The following is a 12,835-nucleotide window of genomic DNA, read 5'->3' as shown; positions in this document are numbered from 1 at the left end:
TTTTCCACTCATCACTTTTTCACTCACTTCCTCCAATTTCTAAAGAAGTCAGGGTACGTGAAAGCAAAGACAAACAAAGAGAGACCGTAGCCAGTGTCCCAAACCATTGTGTCACTGAGTGATAGTATGAGTGTAAGGTAAGTGCTTTCTCCCCCTCCCCAAACATCATCAAGAGGTTACTGTGGACTAGAAGTTCACAAAAGCAAGAGATAACATCAGTGGAAAAATGAAGAATCTGACAAGGACAGATGAAAAATGGAGGTGATAATATGTACCCTCTGCCCTATCCTAAATCATGAAATTAGATTAGATTAGATTCCCTACAGTGTGGAAACAGGCCCTTGGGCCCAGCAAGCCCACACCGACCCGCCGAAGAGTAACCCAGTTCCCTCTGACTAATGCACCTAACACTACGGGCAATTTAGCATGGTCAATTCACCTGACCTGCACATCTTTGGACTGTGGGAGGAAACCGGAGCACCCGGAGGAAACCCACACAGACACTGGGGAGAATGTGCAAACTCCACACAGCCCAAGGCTGGAATTGAACCTGGGACCCTGGTGCTGTGAGGCAGGACAATAAAGAGGAGTATAGACACAGGCTGTCGCCAGTGGACTCTTTGTACAGAGGAACCTCGATTATCCAAATTTTGGATTATCCGAACAAGGTTGCAATGTTTTGATGCTTGGCTAAACTATGTTATCCAGCAGTCGATTAACCAAACAAAATACTCCCCGCCTGTGGCCTTGGGATAATCGAGGTAATGTTTTTGCTGTAACCACTCATAAACCACACCATTTTCGTGGACTATATATTCTCATCTCTTACTGAGCAATCTAAATCACCTCAGTCCACCATGAAATGAAGAGTGTTGGGGAAGGGGACAGGAGGGGGGGCGCGGGGGCGGGGGCTGAAACAACTGCTAACGTTCCCCTTCTCTGTCCCGTGCAGCTCAGTGACAGAAGCAAGGAATGTGTCTTCATCGAGATAGTGCTGGAGAATAACTACACGGCCCTGATGTCTGCGAAATATACAGGCTGGTATGTAGGCTTCACCAAGAAGGGCAGGCCACGGAAAGGGCCCAAGACTCAAGAAAACCAACAAGAAGTGCATTTCATGAAAAGATACCCGAAGATTCAGGGAGAGACCCAGGCACCATTTAAGTTTACCACGGTTAATAAGAGAACTAAACGGATACGCCCTTTGAATTCCAGTTAGAGGACCTCACAGATCATGAACTGTCCCAGAGCATTATTTTTGCATCATTATTATTAATAAGAAACAGAAGGATGATCTATTTTTGTATATTGTACGACAGGTTGGGGGTGCTGGGAAAGGGAAGAGTTGTATGTATTTGTTCCGACCCTTTTTAATGTAATCAACCTGTCTTATTTAAAGGAAAGCTGTTGATTTGAACAATTGGAACAAAAAAAAAAGCAAGAAAGAAGAGAGAAATAAAAATATATAATTCATGGGACTACGGCCCCTCTTTACCGATTGGTAGTTTTCTGAGGGGAAAAGAAAAATATATAGAGGACGTTGACGAATATGCAAGTCTGACTTGTGTGGAGATAGTGTGTTGCCTATTGATTCTTCTGGAAGTATGAAAATACAACAGACTTAAAGTTTTATTGGATCTCAAGCGCTTCTCAAGGCAACGAAGCTATTATTTTTTTCCAAAATATGACTGTATCTTGTCCTCTGTTCTGGACAGTGCTACAGATTGCTGCTACACATTGAAAGAGAGACTTTTTGTTTCAGTTAAAGCTATGTAATGAGCAAATATTTATTTCCTCTCTATGTATAATACAGATCCCTTGAAGCAAACTATACTGTCTCAGTGATTAAATGCAAGAACATATTTAAAACGTTGTTGTGGGTCATGCACAGCCTGGTTCCGTTCTGGTTTTAGAGTTTTCCCAAGTGGCCTGGCCGTACATTTGTCCCACGACCAATCTGAGTTCAACAGATTTTCTGTCCATTTGCTTCATTGCTTTTGTGGAATTATTGGGTGCTGCATTTCTCACGTTGCAGGTATGACCATCCGCCCTCAGCATGTCCTGAGGTTGTGAAAGGTGATGTACAATGCCTCATCTTTTTCGCTCCTTTCCATTGGAAAGGGTTATTCAGATTAAAACATTGCTGCATCAGCGCTTTAAGTGTTAATGTTGCTGCTTTGCCACATAATCAGTGGGACTGTGTAGATTTCAAAAGGTTGGTTTGTTTGCTCTCTTATCCACTGAAAAGGTTAAAAATCACACCATACCAGGTTATAGTCCAACGGGTTTATTTGGAAACACCAGCTTTCGGAGCGCAGTCCAATACTGGCACCTCCACGCCATTGGCTACTGAAAAGGACCAGAGTTGGCCATTGGGAGTTGGGAGTTCTAATACTCTCTGAGTGGAATGTCCCCCTTCCCTGGGGTTGGTGGGAAAGGTAGTGAGAAGGGACAACAATGTGGCAAATGGGCCCTGGAGAGATACTCGGCCCCTTTTTCTCTCATGTGCTGAGTGAGAAACTTCACTGGGGACTTTCTCAACTCGCCAGCAGTTATAGTCTTGGAGTGGAAGCTGCTTGCTGGGTTGGAGGTGGGGATTCCATTTGCCCCAATTTTCCCCACACCCCACGTAGAGAGGATAAAGATAACCACCAACCTACTTGTCACTAACCCTGAAGACTAGGCCTTGATCAACGTCCTTAGGATCCTGAGGCTAGCAGCCTCTGATTGGTCAGCAGCTTCAGTTGAGACAGGACTCTGCCATTGATGCGTACAATTTGCCCACGATTTGATGAGCTTTTGTGGGATAGGAGGCAGTGAGTCAGTAAACCCAAGGGCCCTACACAGGCTGTTAATGTGAGGATCGTGGCCTTTGTGCGTTATCATCATTCCGGTTTTCACTGGGAGTTTGAATCTGACATTTGAGATGTGTTACCCTCAGTGAAGAACTTATTTCAGGTTTCAGTCTATAATTAGATTTTTCTATAACCCTAGAAATGATACACATGGAAGCAGCCATTTGACCCATCTTTTTCATGCCAATCCAAAGACATCCCAATGCCTTTTCTAAGCCCATCTTCCTGTATATGGCCCATAGGCCTGGGATCAGAAGTGGGATCTGTGTCAAGTAAGAATGAACCTGGATTTCAACAGATCCTGAAATTAATGCTGGGATATTCCAATTGCTGTCTATTTAGTAAAACAAATCTCTAATTTTAGGAAACATAGTGTCCAATTTATGCACAGTAAGCTCTCACAAACACAGTAATTTGGTAGTGACCAGATAAGACCATACCACAGAGGAGCAGAAATTAGGCCATTCAGCCCATTGAGTCTGCTCCATCATTCAATCATGGCTGATACGTTTCTCAACCACTTCTCCCACTTCTTCCCATAACTCTTGATATCCTTAATACTCATGAATCTACCTATCTCCATCTTAAATATGGCCTGGCCTCCACAGCCTTCTGTGGCAGTGAATTCCATAGACTCCCAACTCTCGGAACTCTCCTTCTCTCCATTCTAAAAGGTCTTCCCTTTACTCAAAGGCTATGCCCTCGTCCATCGACAGACCACAACAAAACGACGGTTGGAGGAAGAACGCCTCATCTTCCGCCTAGGAACCCTCCAACCACAAGGGATGAACTCGGATTTCACCAGTTTCCTCATTTCCCCTCCCCCCACCCTGTCTCAGTCAAATCCATCGAACTCAGCACCGCCTTCCTAACCTGCAATCTTCTTCCCGACCTCTCTGCCCCCACCCCAGTCTGACCTATCACCCTCACCTTGACCTCTTTCCACCTATCACATTTCCGACGTCCCTCCCCCAAGTCCCTCCTCCCTACCTTTTATCTTAGCCTGCTGGACCAACTTTCCTCATTCCTGAAGAAGGACTTATGCCCGAAATGTCGATTCTCCTGTTCCCTGGATGCTGCCTGACCTGCTGCGCTTTTCCAGCAACACATTTCCGGCTATGTCCTCGGGTCCTAGTCTCTCCTACCAATGGAAACATCTTCCCAACATCCACTTTATCCATGCTATTCAGTATTCTGTATGTTTCAATTAGATTCCCCCTTCATCCTTCTAATCTCCATCGAGACTAAACCCAGATCCTCAAATGTTCCTCATGCTAAGCTTTTCATTCCTGGGACCATTCTCGTGCTCCTCCTCTGAACACACTCCAGGGCCAGTACCTTCTTCCTGAGACATGGGGCCCACAACTGCGCTCAATACTCCAAATGTGGTCTGACTGGAGCTTTATAAAGCCTCAGAAGTACATTCCTGCTTTTCATATTCATGGCCACTCAAAATAAATGGCATCATTGCATTTGCCTTCCTAACTACTGACTCAACCTGCAAGTTTATCTTGAGAGAATGCTGGACGAGAACTCCCAAGACTCTTTGCATTTCAGATTTCAGAATTTTCTCCCCACTTAGAAAATAGTCTATCCCTCTAATCTTTCTAGCAAAGTGCATGACCTCACACTTGCCCACATTGTACTCCACCTGCCACTTATTTGCCCACTCTCCTAACGAATCCAACTCCTTCTCCAGCCTCTCTGTCTCCTCAATACTATCTGGCCCTCTAACTGTCTTTGTATCATCTGCAATCCTAGCCAGAATGCCCTTAGTTTCTTCATCAAGATCGTTAATGTATAAAATGAAATGTAGTGGTCCCAACACTGAGCCTTGCAGAACACCACTTGTCACCGGCTGCCATCCTGAGAAGGACCCTTTTATCCCCACTCTGCTTTATGTCAGACAGCCAAGCTTCTATCCATGCTAACACTTTGCCTCTAATACCATGGGCCCTTATCTTACTCAGTAGTCTCCTGTGCAGCACTTTGTCAAAGGCCTTCTTGAAACCCAGGTAGATAACATCCATTGGCTCCTCTTGGTCTAACGTGCTCGTTATTTCCTCAAAGAATTCTACTAGATTTGTCAGGCATGACCTCCCCTTGATGAAACCTTGCTGACTTGGCCCTATTTTACCGTACAATTTCAAGTATTTAGAAATCTCATTCTTCGCATTGGACTCCAAAATCTTACCCATGACCAAGGTTAGGCTAATCGGTCTGTAATTGTCCGTCTTTTGGCTTACTCCCTTTTTAAACACAAGCGATTTTCCAGTCCTTTGGGACCCTTCCCGACTCTACTGATTCCTGAAAGATCACTACTAATGCTGCCGCTATTTCTTCCGCACTCTCCTTTAGAACTCTGGGGTGTAGTCCATCTGGTCCAGGTGCTTTATCCACCTTCAGGCCAGTCAGTTTTTCTAGCACCTTCTCTTTGGTGTTGGATACTTTCTCTACATGTTGGTTGAAATGTAAGCATTGGCCACACTGGGAAGAACTTTGCTATATTTTAAAATTGTGCTTCACAATTCTGTACATCTACCTGAGAAGGCTGAGAGAACATTAGTTGAAGGTTTCATCCGAAAGGCTGTCTCTTTGACAATGCAGCATGTCAATAATACTGCAGTGAAGTGTCAGCTTAGATGATCTTCACAGGTCTCTAGGTACTCCTTCAGTCCACAGCCTTCTGATTCAGCGACGTCCAAGGAGATGTCATAAGCCAATTGAATAGGAACAATATTTCCACGTTCACTGACAAAGGAAGCCATTACAAGGGAGGATTAACAGTGGAAGAATGGAGGAATCTCACTGAACTAAAACCATAAATTAAAATCAAATCTTTGACTTAGATTAAAATCAAATATTTGACTTACATTACAAAACCAAGACCAAAGTTTATAAACTTAAACGAGCAATAAATTCACCAAACGTTTAAATAACAAAAGTGAGTGAGTGGATCACATGGAAGATCAGTATTGAGAAAGCAAAAGCCGATTTTCCTGCTCCTCAGATTCCTGATGAAGGGCTTTTGCCCAAAACGTTCTCAGATGCTGCCTGACCTGCTGTGCTTTTCCAGCACCGCTCTAATCTAGACTCTAATCTTCTATCTATGTTACCCTATGGCGTGAGCTTTTATTTTCCAGCTTTGATGAGGTACCTCATCAAATGCTTTCTGGAAATTGAAGTATTGTATGTCGACAGGTTTCCCTTAATCCACAGTGCATGTTACACCATCAAAGAACTCCAATCAATTTGTTAAATGTGATTTCTCTTTGACAAAACATTACTGAGTCTATCCAATTACAGGAAATGTTTTCGCGTGTGCAGCTGCAATCTCTTTAATGATTGTAACATCTTTCCCACAGCAGATGTCAAGCTAACAGGTTTCCCTCCCTCCTTAAATAGTGGGGTTGGGTTGCTTTGCCACAAGAACCCCATTTCTTTTTCTTGTTCACTTTGTCCGCAATGTGGTTAGAGGAAGTCTGATGGGATCTTTCCTGATTCTGAAGAATATTAACACTGATGTACCTACTACCTCACCAGCCATCTGTTTAAGGGCCCAGGAAGGCGTCCACCTGGAGGTGGTAACTTATCAAGCCACAGTTTGCTTGGTATAGCTTCCCTTGTGATTGTAAGTTCACTCAGCCCCTTTCACCTTCTGATCTAACACCCATACTGGATTTTATCTGCTCAACAGTCAAGGCAGAAGCGAGATATTTGTTCAATTAACCAGCCACTTCTTTGTTATCTATGGGCAACTCCAATTCTTACCCTTTTGAGGTGTCCATCACTTTATTTACTCCTTTCCTATTTAATTACCTGTACAAATTCTTGCTACCCATCCATACATTCCTGGTTAATTTCCCTTTACACCCTCATTTCTTCCTTCTGATTAATCCTTCTTTGTATGTTATATATTCTAACCAATCAGCTGACTTATCTTTGCATGGTGATATGCTTTTTCCTTAAATTTGACACTTTCCCCAACTACTTTCATCAACTACAGGTGGTGTGCCCTCCCTTTAGAATATCTCTTTACATCAAGAATGTATTTATTCTGAGTATTTTGAAATATCCTTTGGAATGTCTGCTGTGGTGTCTCTTGATCTATCCCTTAGCCTAATACATCTGTTCACTTCAGCTAGCTCAACTTTCATGCCCAGATAGTTTCTCTTATTTAGGTTTTAAAATGTACTAATCTTAGCCCTAATTTTCTCTCTTGCAAACTCGATGTAAAATTCAATCGTAACGTAGATGCTGCTAAAGTACAGTCGGTCAGGCAGCATCTGAGGAGCAGGAGAGTCGACGTTTCGAGCATAAGCTCTTCTTCAGGAATCGGTGAAGCGCAAAACATCGACTCTTCTGCTCCACGGACGCTGCCTGACCTGCTGCGCTTTCCCAGCACCACATGTTTTCACTGATCCCCAGCATCTGCAGTCCTCACTTCTCCCTGGGGATACTGCTATCTAGGGTGCTTGAACTCTTAAAGCCTGTCACATTACATAATGCCAAATCTATTGAAACCCACTCTCTGGTCAGTCTCAGACTCATTCTCGAAGAAACTATCTCAAAAGCGTTCAACAATCCCTTCCTTAAAGCTGCTCCTGCCAATTTAATCGTGCAGTTTACATGTAGGTGAAACTCCCCAATGATTTTTGCCATTCCTTTATCACAAGAACCCAATTTATTTTTCTTGTTTATTTTGTCCACAGTGTGCTTATGGTTAGGGGGGAGTCTGTAGACCACTCCCACAAGTGACTTCTTTACCCTATTTTTCCTCATTTCCACCCAAACTGATTCTGTATCCTGATCACCTGAAACAAGGTAATTCCTAACTATCATATCATTACCATCCTTGATTAAGTGTTAAAAAAGATCACAACACAGAGCACTTAGCCAACCACCTGATGAAGGAGCAGTGCTCCAAAAGCTAGTGCTTCCAAATAAACCTGTTGGATTATAACCTGGTGTTGTGTGCTTTTTAACTTTGTCCACCCCAGTCCCACACCACTCCTCCACATCATGATTAACAGTGTTACCCCTCAACCCTTACCGAGCTTCCTCGGAATTTCAGTTCCCCAGCAATTTTCTCTACCCAATCCTTGTAATCCAGCAGCCACATCTCTGTAATGTTTATCTAATCATATTTATTCACCTTGTAGTGCACTATCAATTAATTTACTTTGGCATGAATACTGCACACATTCAGATACAGAGCCTTTATCTTTGTAATAATCTAGTCTTGATTCCCTTTTTTTCCCCTTCCTGTCCCTTCTTGCTATTCCCTTTACTCTTGTTTCCCATATTACTATTTTCTTTTTTGATACATTACTGTCACATGTACCTAGGTATAGTACAAAGTTTGTTTTGCTTACAATACAAGCAGATCATACCTTACAAAGTGTGAAAGGGTAATGGACAAGAGTGAGGAACGCAATGTTACAGATGCAGAGATGGTGCACAAAAAAGATCAACATTAAATTATAAATTATGGACATCCATTCAAAGCATGTTAACAGCGGGGAAGAAACTGCTCTTGAATCTGTTGGTACGTGTGTTTAAGTTTTTGTATCTTCTGCCCAGCAGAGAAGAGGTTGGAAGAGATTCTCACCAGGGTGGGAGGGGTCTTTTATGATGTTGGCTGCCTGTCATGAAGTACAGATGGAGTCAATGGCTGGAAGGTTGGTTTGTGTGATGGGCTGGACTGTGTTCACAACTCTCTGTCGGTTTTTGTGGTCCTGGGCAGGGTAGTTGCCATACCAAGCTGTGACCTGTGGATAGAACGCTTTCTGTAGTGCATCTATAAAAATTGGTGCAGACATGTCAAATTTCCTTAGCCTCCTGAGGAAGTCGAGGAGATGTCGTTGTGCTTTCTTGACTGTAGCATCAACGTGGGTGGACCAGGAGGGATTGTTGATGACCATCTTACTTTGTCTCTACTCTTTGATATACCTCGTTTTTCCACATTTGATTTCTTGCCCTCACAATTTTATTTCAAACCCTCTTCTTTCCTAGTTATGCAATTTATAGGAACATACATCTAAAGACCATTCAGGTGTAGATCATGCCAGTAGACCCCACTCTCCCCAGCATTGGTGCCAATTCCACGTGAGGTTGAGCCCACTGGGTAATTTGGAATGCCCAATAAATACTATCCCAAGAATTAAAGTTTAACAAAAGCTCTGGGACATTCAACTTGTAATTTGATGCTGAAATGGAGAAACGAAAGGTGGCATATGGGCGTGAGTCAATCGTTATGAACTTTTCATCTGGTTTTAAGTTGTACACATGCCAGTGGTCACACATGTACAATCGCACTCGCACATACACAGATGTGCACATACGCACTCTCAAATGCCCACACACACTCGCAGTCTCTCACATGTGTGCACACAACACACACAAAACACAGTCTCTCACTCTGTCTCTCTCTCTCGCACACCAACATGCACATTCTGTCTCACTCACTACACACGCACGCACACACTGACACACACACTGACACACACACACTGACACACACACACTGACACACATACACGCACACACACACACACACTGACACACATACACGCGCACACTAACACGCACACACTGACACACGCGCATACTGACACACACTGACACACACACTGACACACACGCACACGCATATACGTGCACACACGTGCACGCGCACACTGACACACAGACACTGACGCACACACACTGACACACACACTGACACACACACAGACACACACACACAGACACACACTGACACACACACACTGACACACACACTGACACAGACACACACACAGACACATTCACTGACACACACACACACTGACACATACACACAGACACACACACTGACACAGACACACACTGACACACACACACAGACACACACTGACACATTCACTGACACACACACTGACACACACACAGACACACACTGACACAGACACTGACACATACACACATTGACACACACACATACTGACACACACACTGTCACACACACACTGACACACACACACACTGACACACACACACACTGACACACACACACACTGACACACACAGACACACACACACACTGACACACGCACACTGACACACACGCACACGCACTGACACACACACACACGCACTGACACACACACACACTGACACACACACACACACTGACACACACACACATTCTGACACACACTGACACACACTGACACACGCACACTGACACACACTGACACACGCACACTGACACACACGCACACACATTGACACACACACACAACATTGACACACACACACTGACACACATGCACACTCTGACACCCACTGACACACACACACTGACACACATGCACACTCTGACACACACTGACACACACACACTGACACACACACACACTGACACACACACATTGACACACACACACACTGACACACATGCACACTCTGACACACACTATGACACACACACACTGACACACACTGACACACATGCACACACTGACACACACACACTCTGACACACACACTCTGACACACACACTCTGACACACACACTCTGACACACACACTCTGACACACACACACACACACACACTGACACACACACACGAGGTATTATTTAATTCAAGATTCTTTTCTGTCCAAAAAAAAACAGCCTCAGCTTAAAACGCAGACAGACCCGAAGCGGAACCTCATACCTAAGGTGCATTGTCTAACCTGAGCTATCACCCCTTGTACATTGAGAAGACCTTTAACTATCTAGGGACAAAACTTGAAAGGAATCTGGATTTTGTATTTTAATCAGCAGTCCACCTCCTAACCGATTAAATGATTCAACAAGGCCAGCTCATTTTAAAGTTATTCACTTCTTGCTTATAAATAAATCCTGTGTCTTACACCTCCCTATCATACCATGCGTGAGGCAGGAGCTAAGCTCTAAAAGCTTCAAATAAGCCTGTTGGACTCTAACCTGGTGTTGTTTGATTTTTGACCTTGTCCACCCCTGCCCAATGCCAGCCTCTCCACTTCAGACTTATTCATGTTTGTGAGCACGTGCTATCCTGAGGTGTTTTGTGCCAGTGTGATTGGACCCTAACGCTTGAGCTTTCTGGTAATCATGCAAATTGCACCACCCGGAAAGTTTTGAATTTTGGTTTAGAATGTGGCTGTGGTATTTTCCTTAATAAATAGGTTTCCCTGACTCAGGTTCATGGCCCGCTCAGTGCTGTGGTGAGCCAGAAGAGCCACAATCATGCCCGTGTCCCAGGGGAACAGGGAAAATATTAACTGAACAAGCCAGATCCTGCTGTACACAGCTATCGTGAGACTGTTAATGGAAGGTATTGGGTGACTGCTTGTATTATGGGGCCTCAATCCCAGCTTGCCTGTGAGAAATTGATCCCTCCCTGATATCAAATGACAGCAACTTGTACATCCAAAAATCCTTTAGATTCTGGGTAAGTACCGGAAGATTGGAACAGTGCCAATATGACACTCCTACTCAGGAGGAGTAACGCTGGGTGACTATTGGCTGAATAGCCGAACATCTTTTATTGTAAAAGTAATGGCATGAATTATTAAGGATGTGAGAGCACATTTGGAAGATTTGTAATCAAATCAAGCAAAGCCAGCATGGTGTCAAGAAAGGGGAATCGTGTCTGACTTAATTTATTAAAGTATTTCAAGGAAGTCTCAACCTGAGTGGATAGAGGGGAATCAATAGATGTGCTGTATTTGGATTTCCAGATTATGTTCGACAAGGTACCTCTCAAAAGGTTAAATCCTAAGATAAGAGCCCATGGTATTGAAGATGATATGTGGGCATGGATAGAATATTGGCTAATGCACAGGAAACAGCGAGTGGGGATAAAGGATTTTTTTTTCAGGATGGCAACCTGTGACCACTGGGGATCCAGTGCTAGAACCATAACTTTGTAGAATATATATTAATGGACGAAGGAAGTGAAAGTACTGCAGCTAAATTTGCAGACAACACAAAATTAGGTGGAAAGGCAGGCTGTGAGAGTTTACACAGAGACACAAACAGAAACCGCTGGCAAAATTCAGCAGGTCTGGAAGCATCTATGGGAAGAAAGCAGAGTTCATGTTTCGACTCCAGTGACTCTTCTTCACAGCTATTAGACAATGTGATATTTATGCTGAAAAAGGAGTTAGAGAGGAGGAGGGGACAAGGGGACAGGTGAGGAGATAGAGCCCAGAGAGTGAGAGAGAGGTATGCAAGGGGTAGCTAAACAAAGAGCTTACGGATAACCTGTCAAGTAAAACTGAATAAGTAAAAGTAAGAGCTAAGGGCAGGAGAGAATGGGTGAGCTGTGTGGAAGGCAATGTGCTGCTAAAACGGGTGCTGAATGATATACGCACGGAAGGTCAGGATGTGGAATCGGGAGAAAGTGAGGACTGCAGGTGCTGGAGATCAGAGCCGAAAAGTGTGGCACCGGAAAAGCACAGCAGGTCAGGCAGCATCTGAGAAGCAGGAGAGTCAACGTTTCAGGCATAAGCCCTTCATCAGGAGCTAACCTGGAGGCAGAGTTCATTGAATGTTACAGAAATTGTTTTTTTGGAACAGTATGTTGTAGAGCAGGCTACTCTGGGTTTGGTATTGTGTAATGAGGAGAGATGTATTGAAGGCTTCATAGTTAAGGATCCTCTAGGGAGTAGTGACCATCGTATGATAGAATTCACAATTCAGTTTTGGAGGGTGGGGGGGTGGTGGGGGTTGAGAAAGTGGAGTCCCACACTAGTGTTCTGGAAATAAATAAAGTTACATAGGCACGAGGGCAGATTTGGCCCTAGTAGATTGGGCGGGAAGACTAAAAGGTAAGATAGTGGATGAGCAGTGGAAGATGTTTAAGGAGCTGTTCAATTCCTCACAATTAAAGTATATCCCAGCGAGAAAGGAAGATGTAATGGGGGTAAAAACCATCCAGAGCTGAACAGGGAGGTCAAGGACAAGG

At 44.0% G+C, this 12,835-nt stretch overlaps 1 protein-coding gene across 1 annotated transcript in view; it reads left to right on the top strand.

Moving 5' to 3' along the window:
* LOC122556856 (fibroblast growth factor 18-like) overlaps positions 1-1,836 on the top strand; it is a 420,188-nt gene extending 418,352 nt beyond the window's left edge. The window contains exon 5 of the mRNA XM_087995060.1: positions 953-1,836. Coding sequence (XP_087851186.1) covers positions 953-1,219 — 267 coding nt within the window. The 3' untranslated portion in view covers positions 1,220-1,836. The remainder of the gene's footprint in view (positions 1-952) is intronic.
* The last annotated feature ends 10,999 nt before the right edge of the window (positions 1,837-12,835 follow it).

The sequence above is a fragment of the Chiloscyllium plagiosum genome, unplaced genomic scaffold (genome assembly GCF_037043375.1).
Source record: "Chiloscyllium plagiosum isolate Xiang-an unplaced genomic scaffold, Cpla_swu_hap1 HiC_scaffold_16, whole genome shotgun sequence".
Lineage (NCBI taxonomy): Eukaryota > Metazoa > Chordata > Chondrichthyes > Orectolobiformes > Hemiscylliidae > Chiloscyllium > Chiloscyllium plagiosum.
Note: the sequence above shows the minus strand (reverse complement) of the source record. Positions and strands in the feature narration are given on the sequence as shown.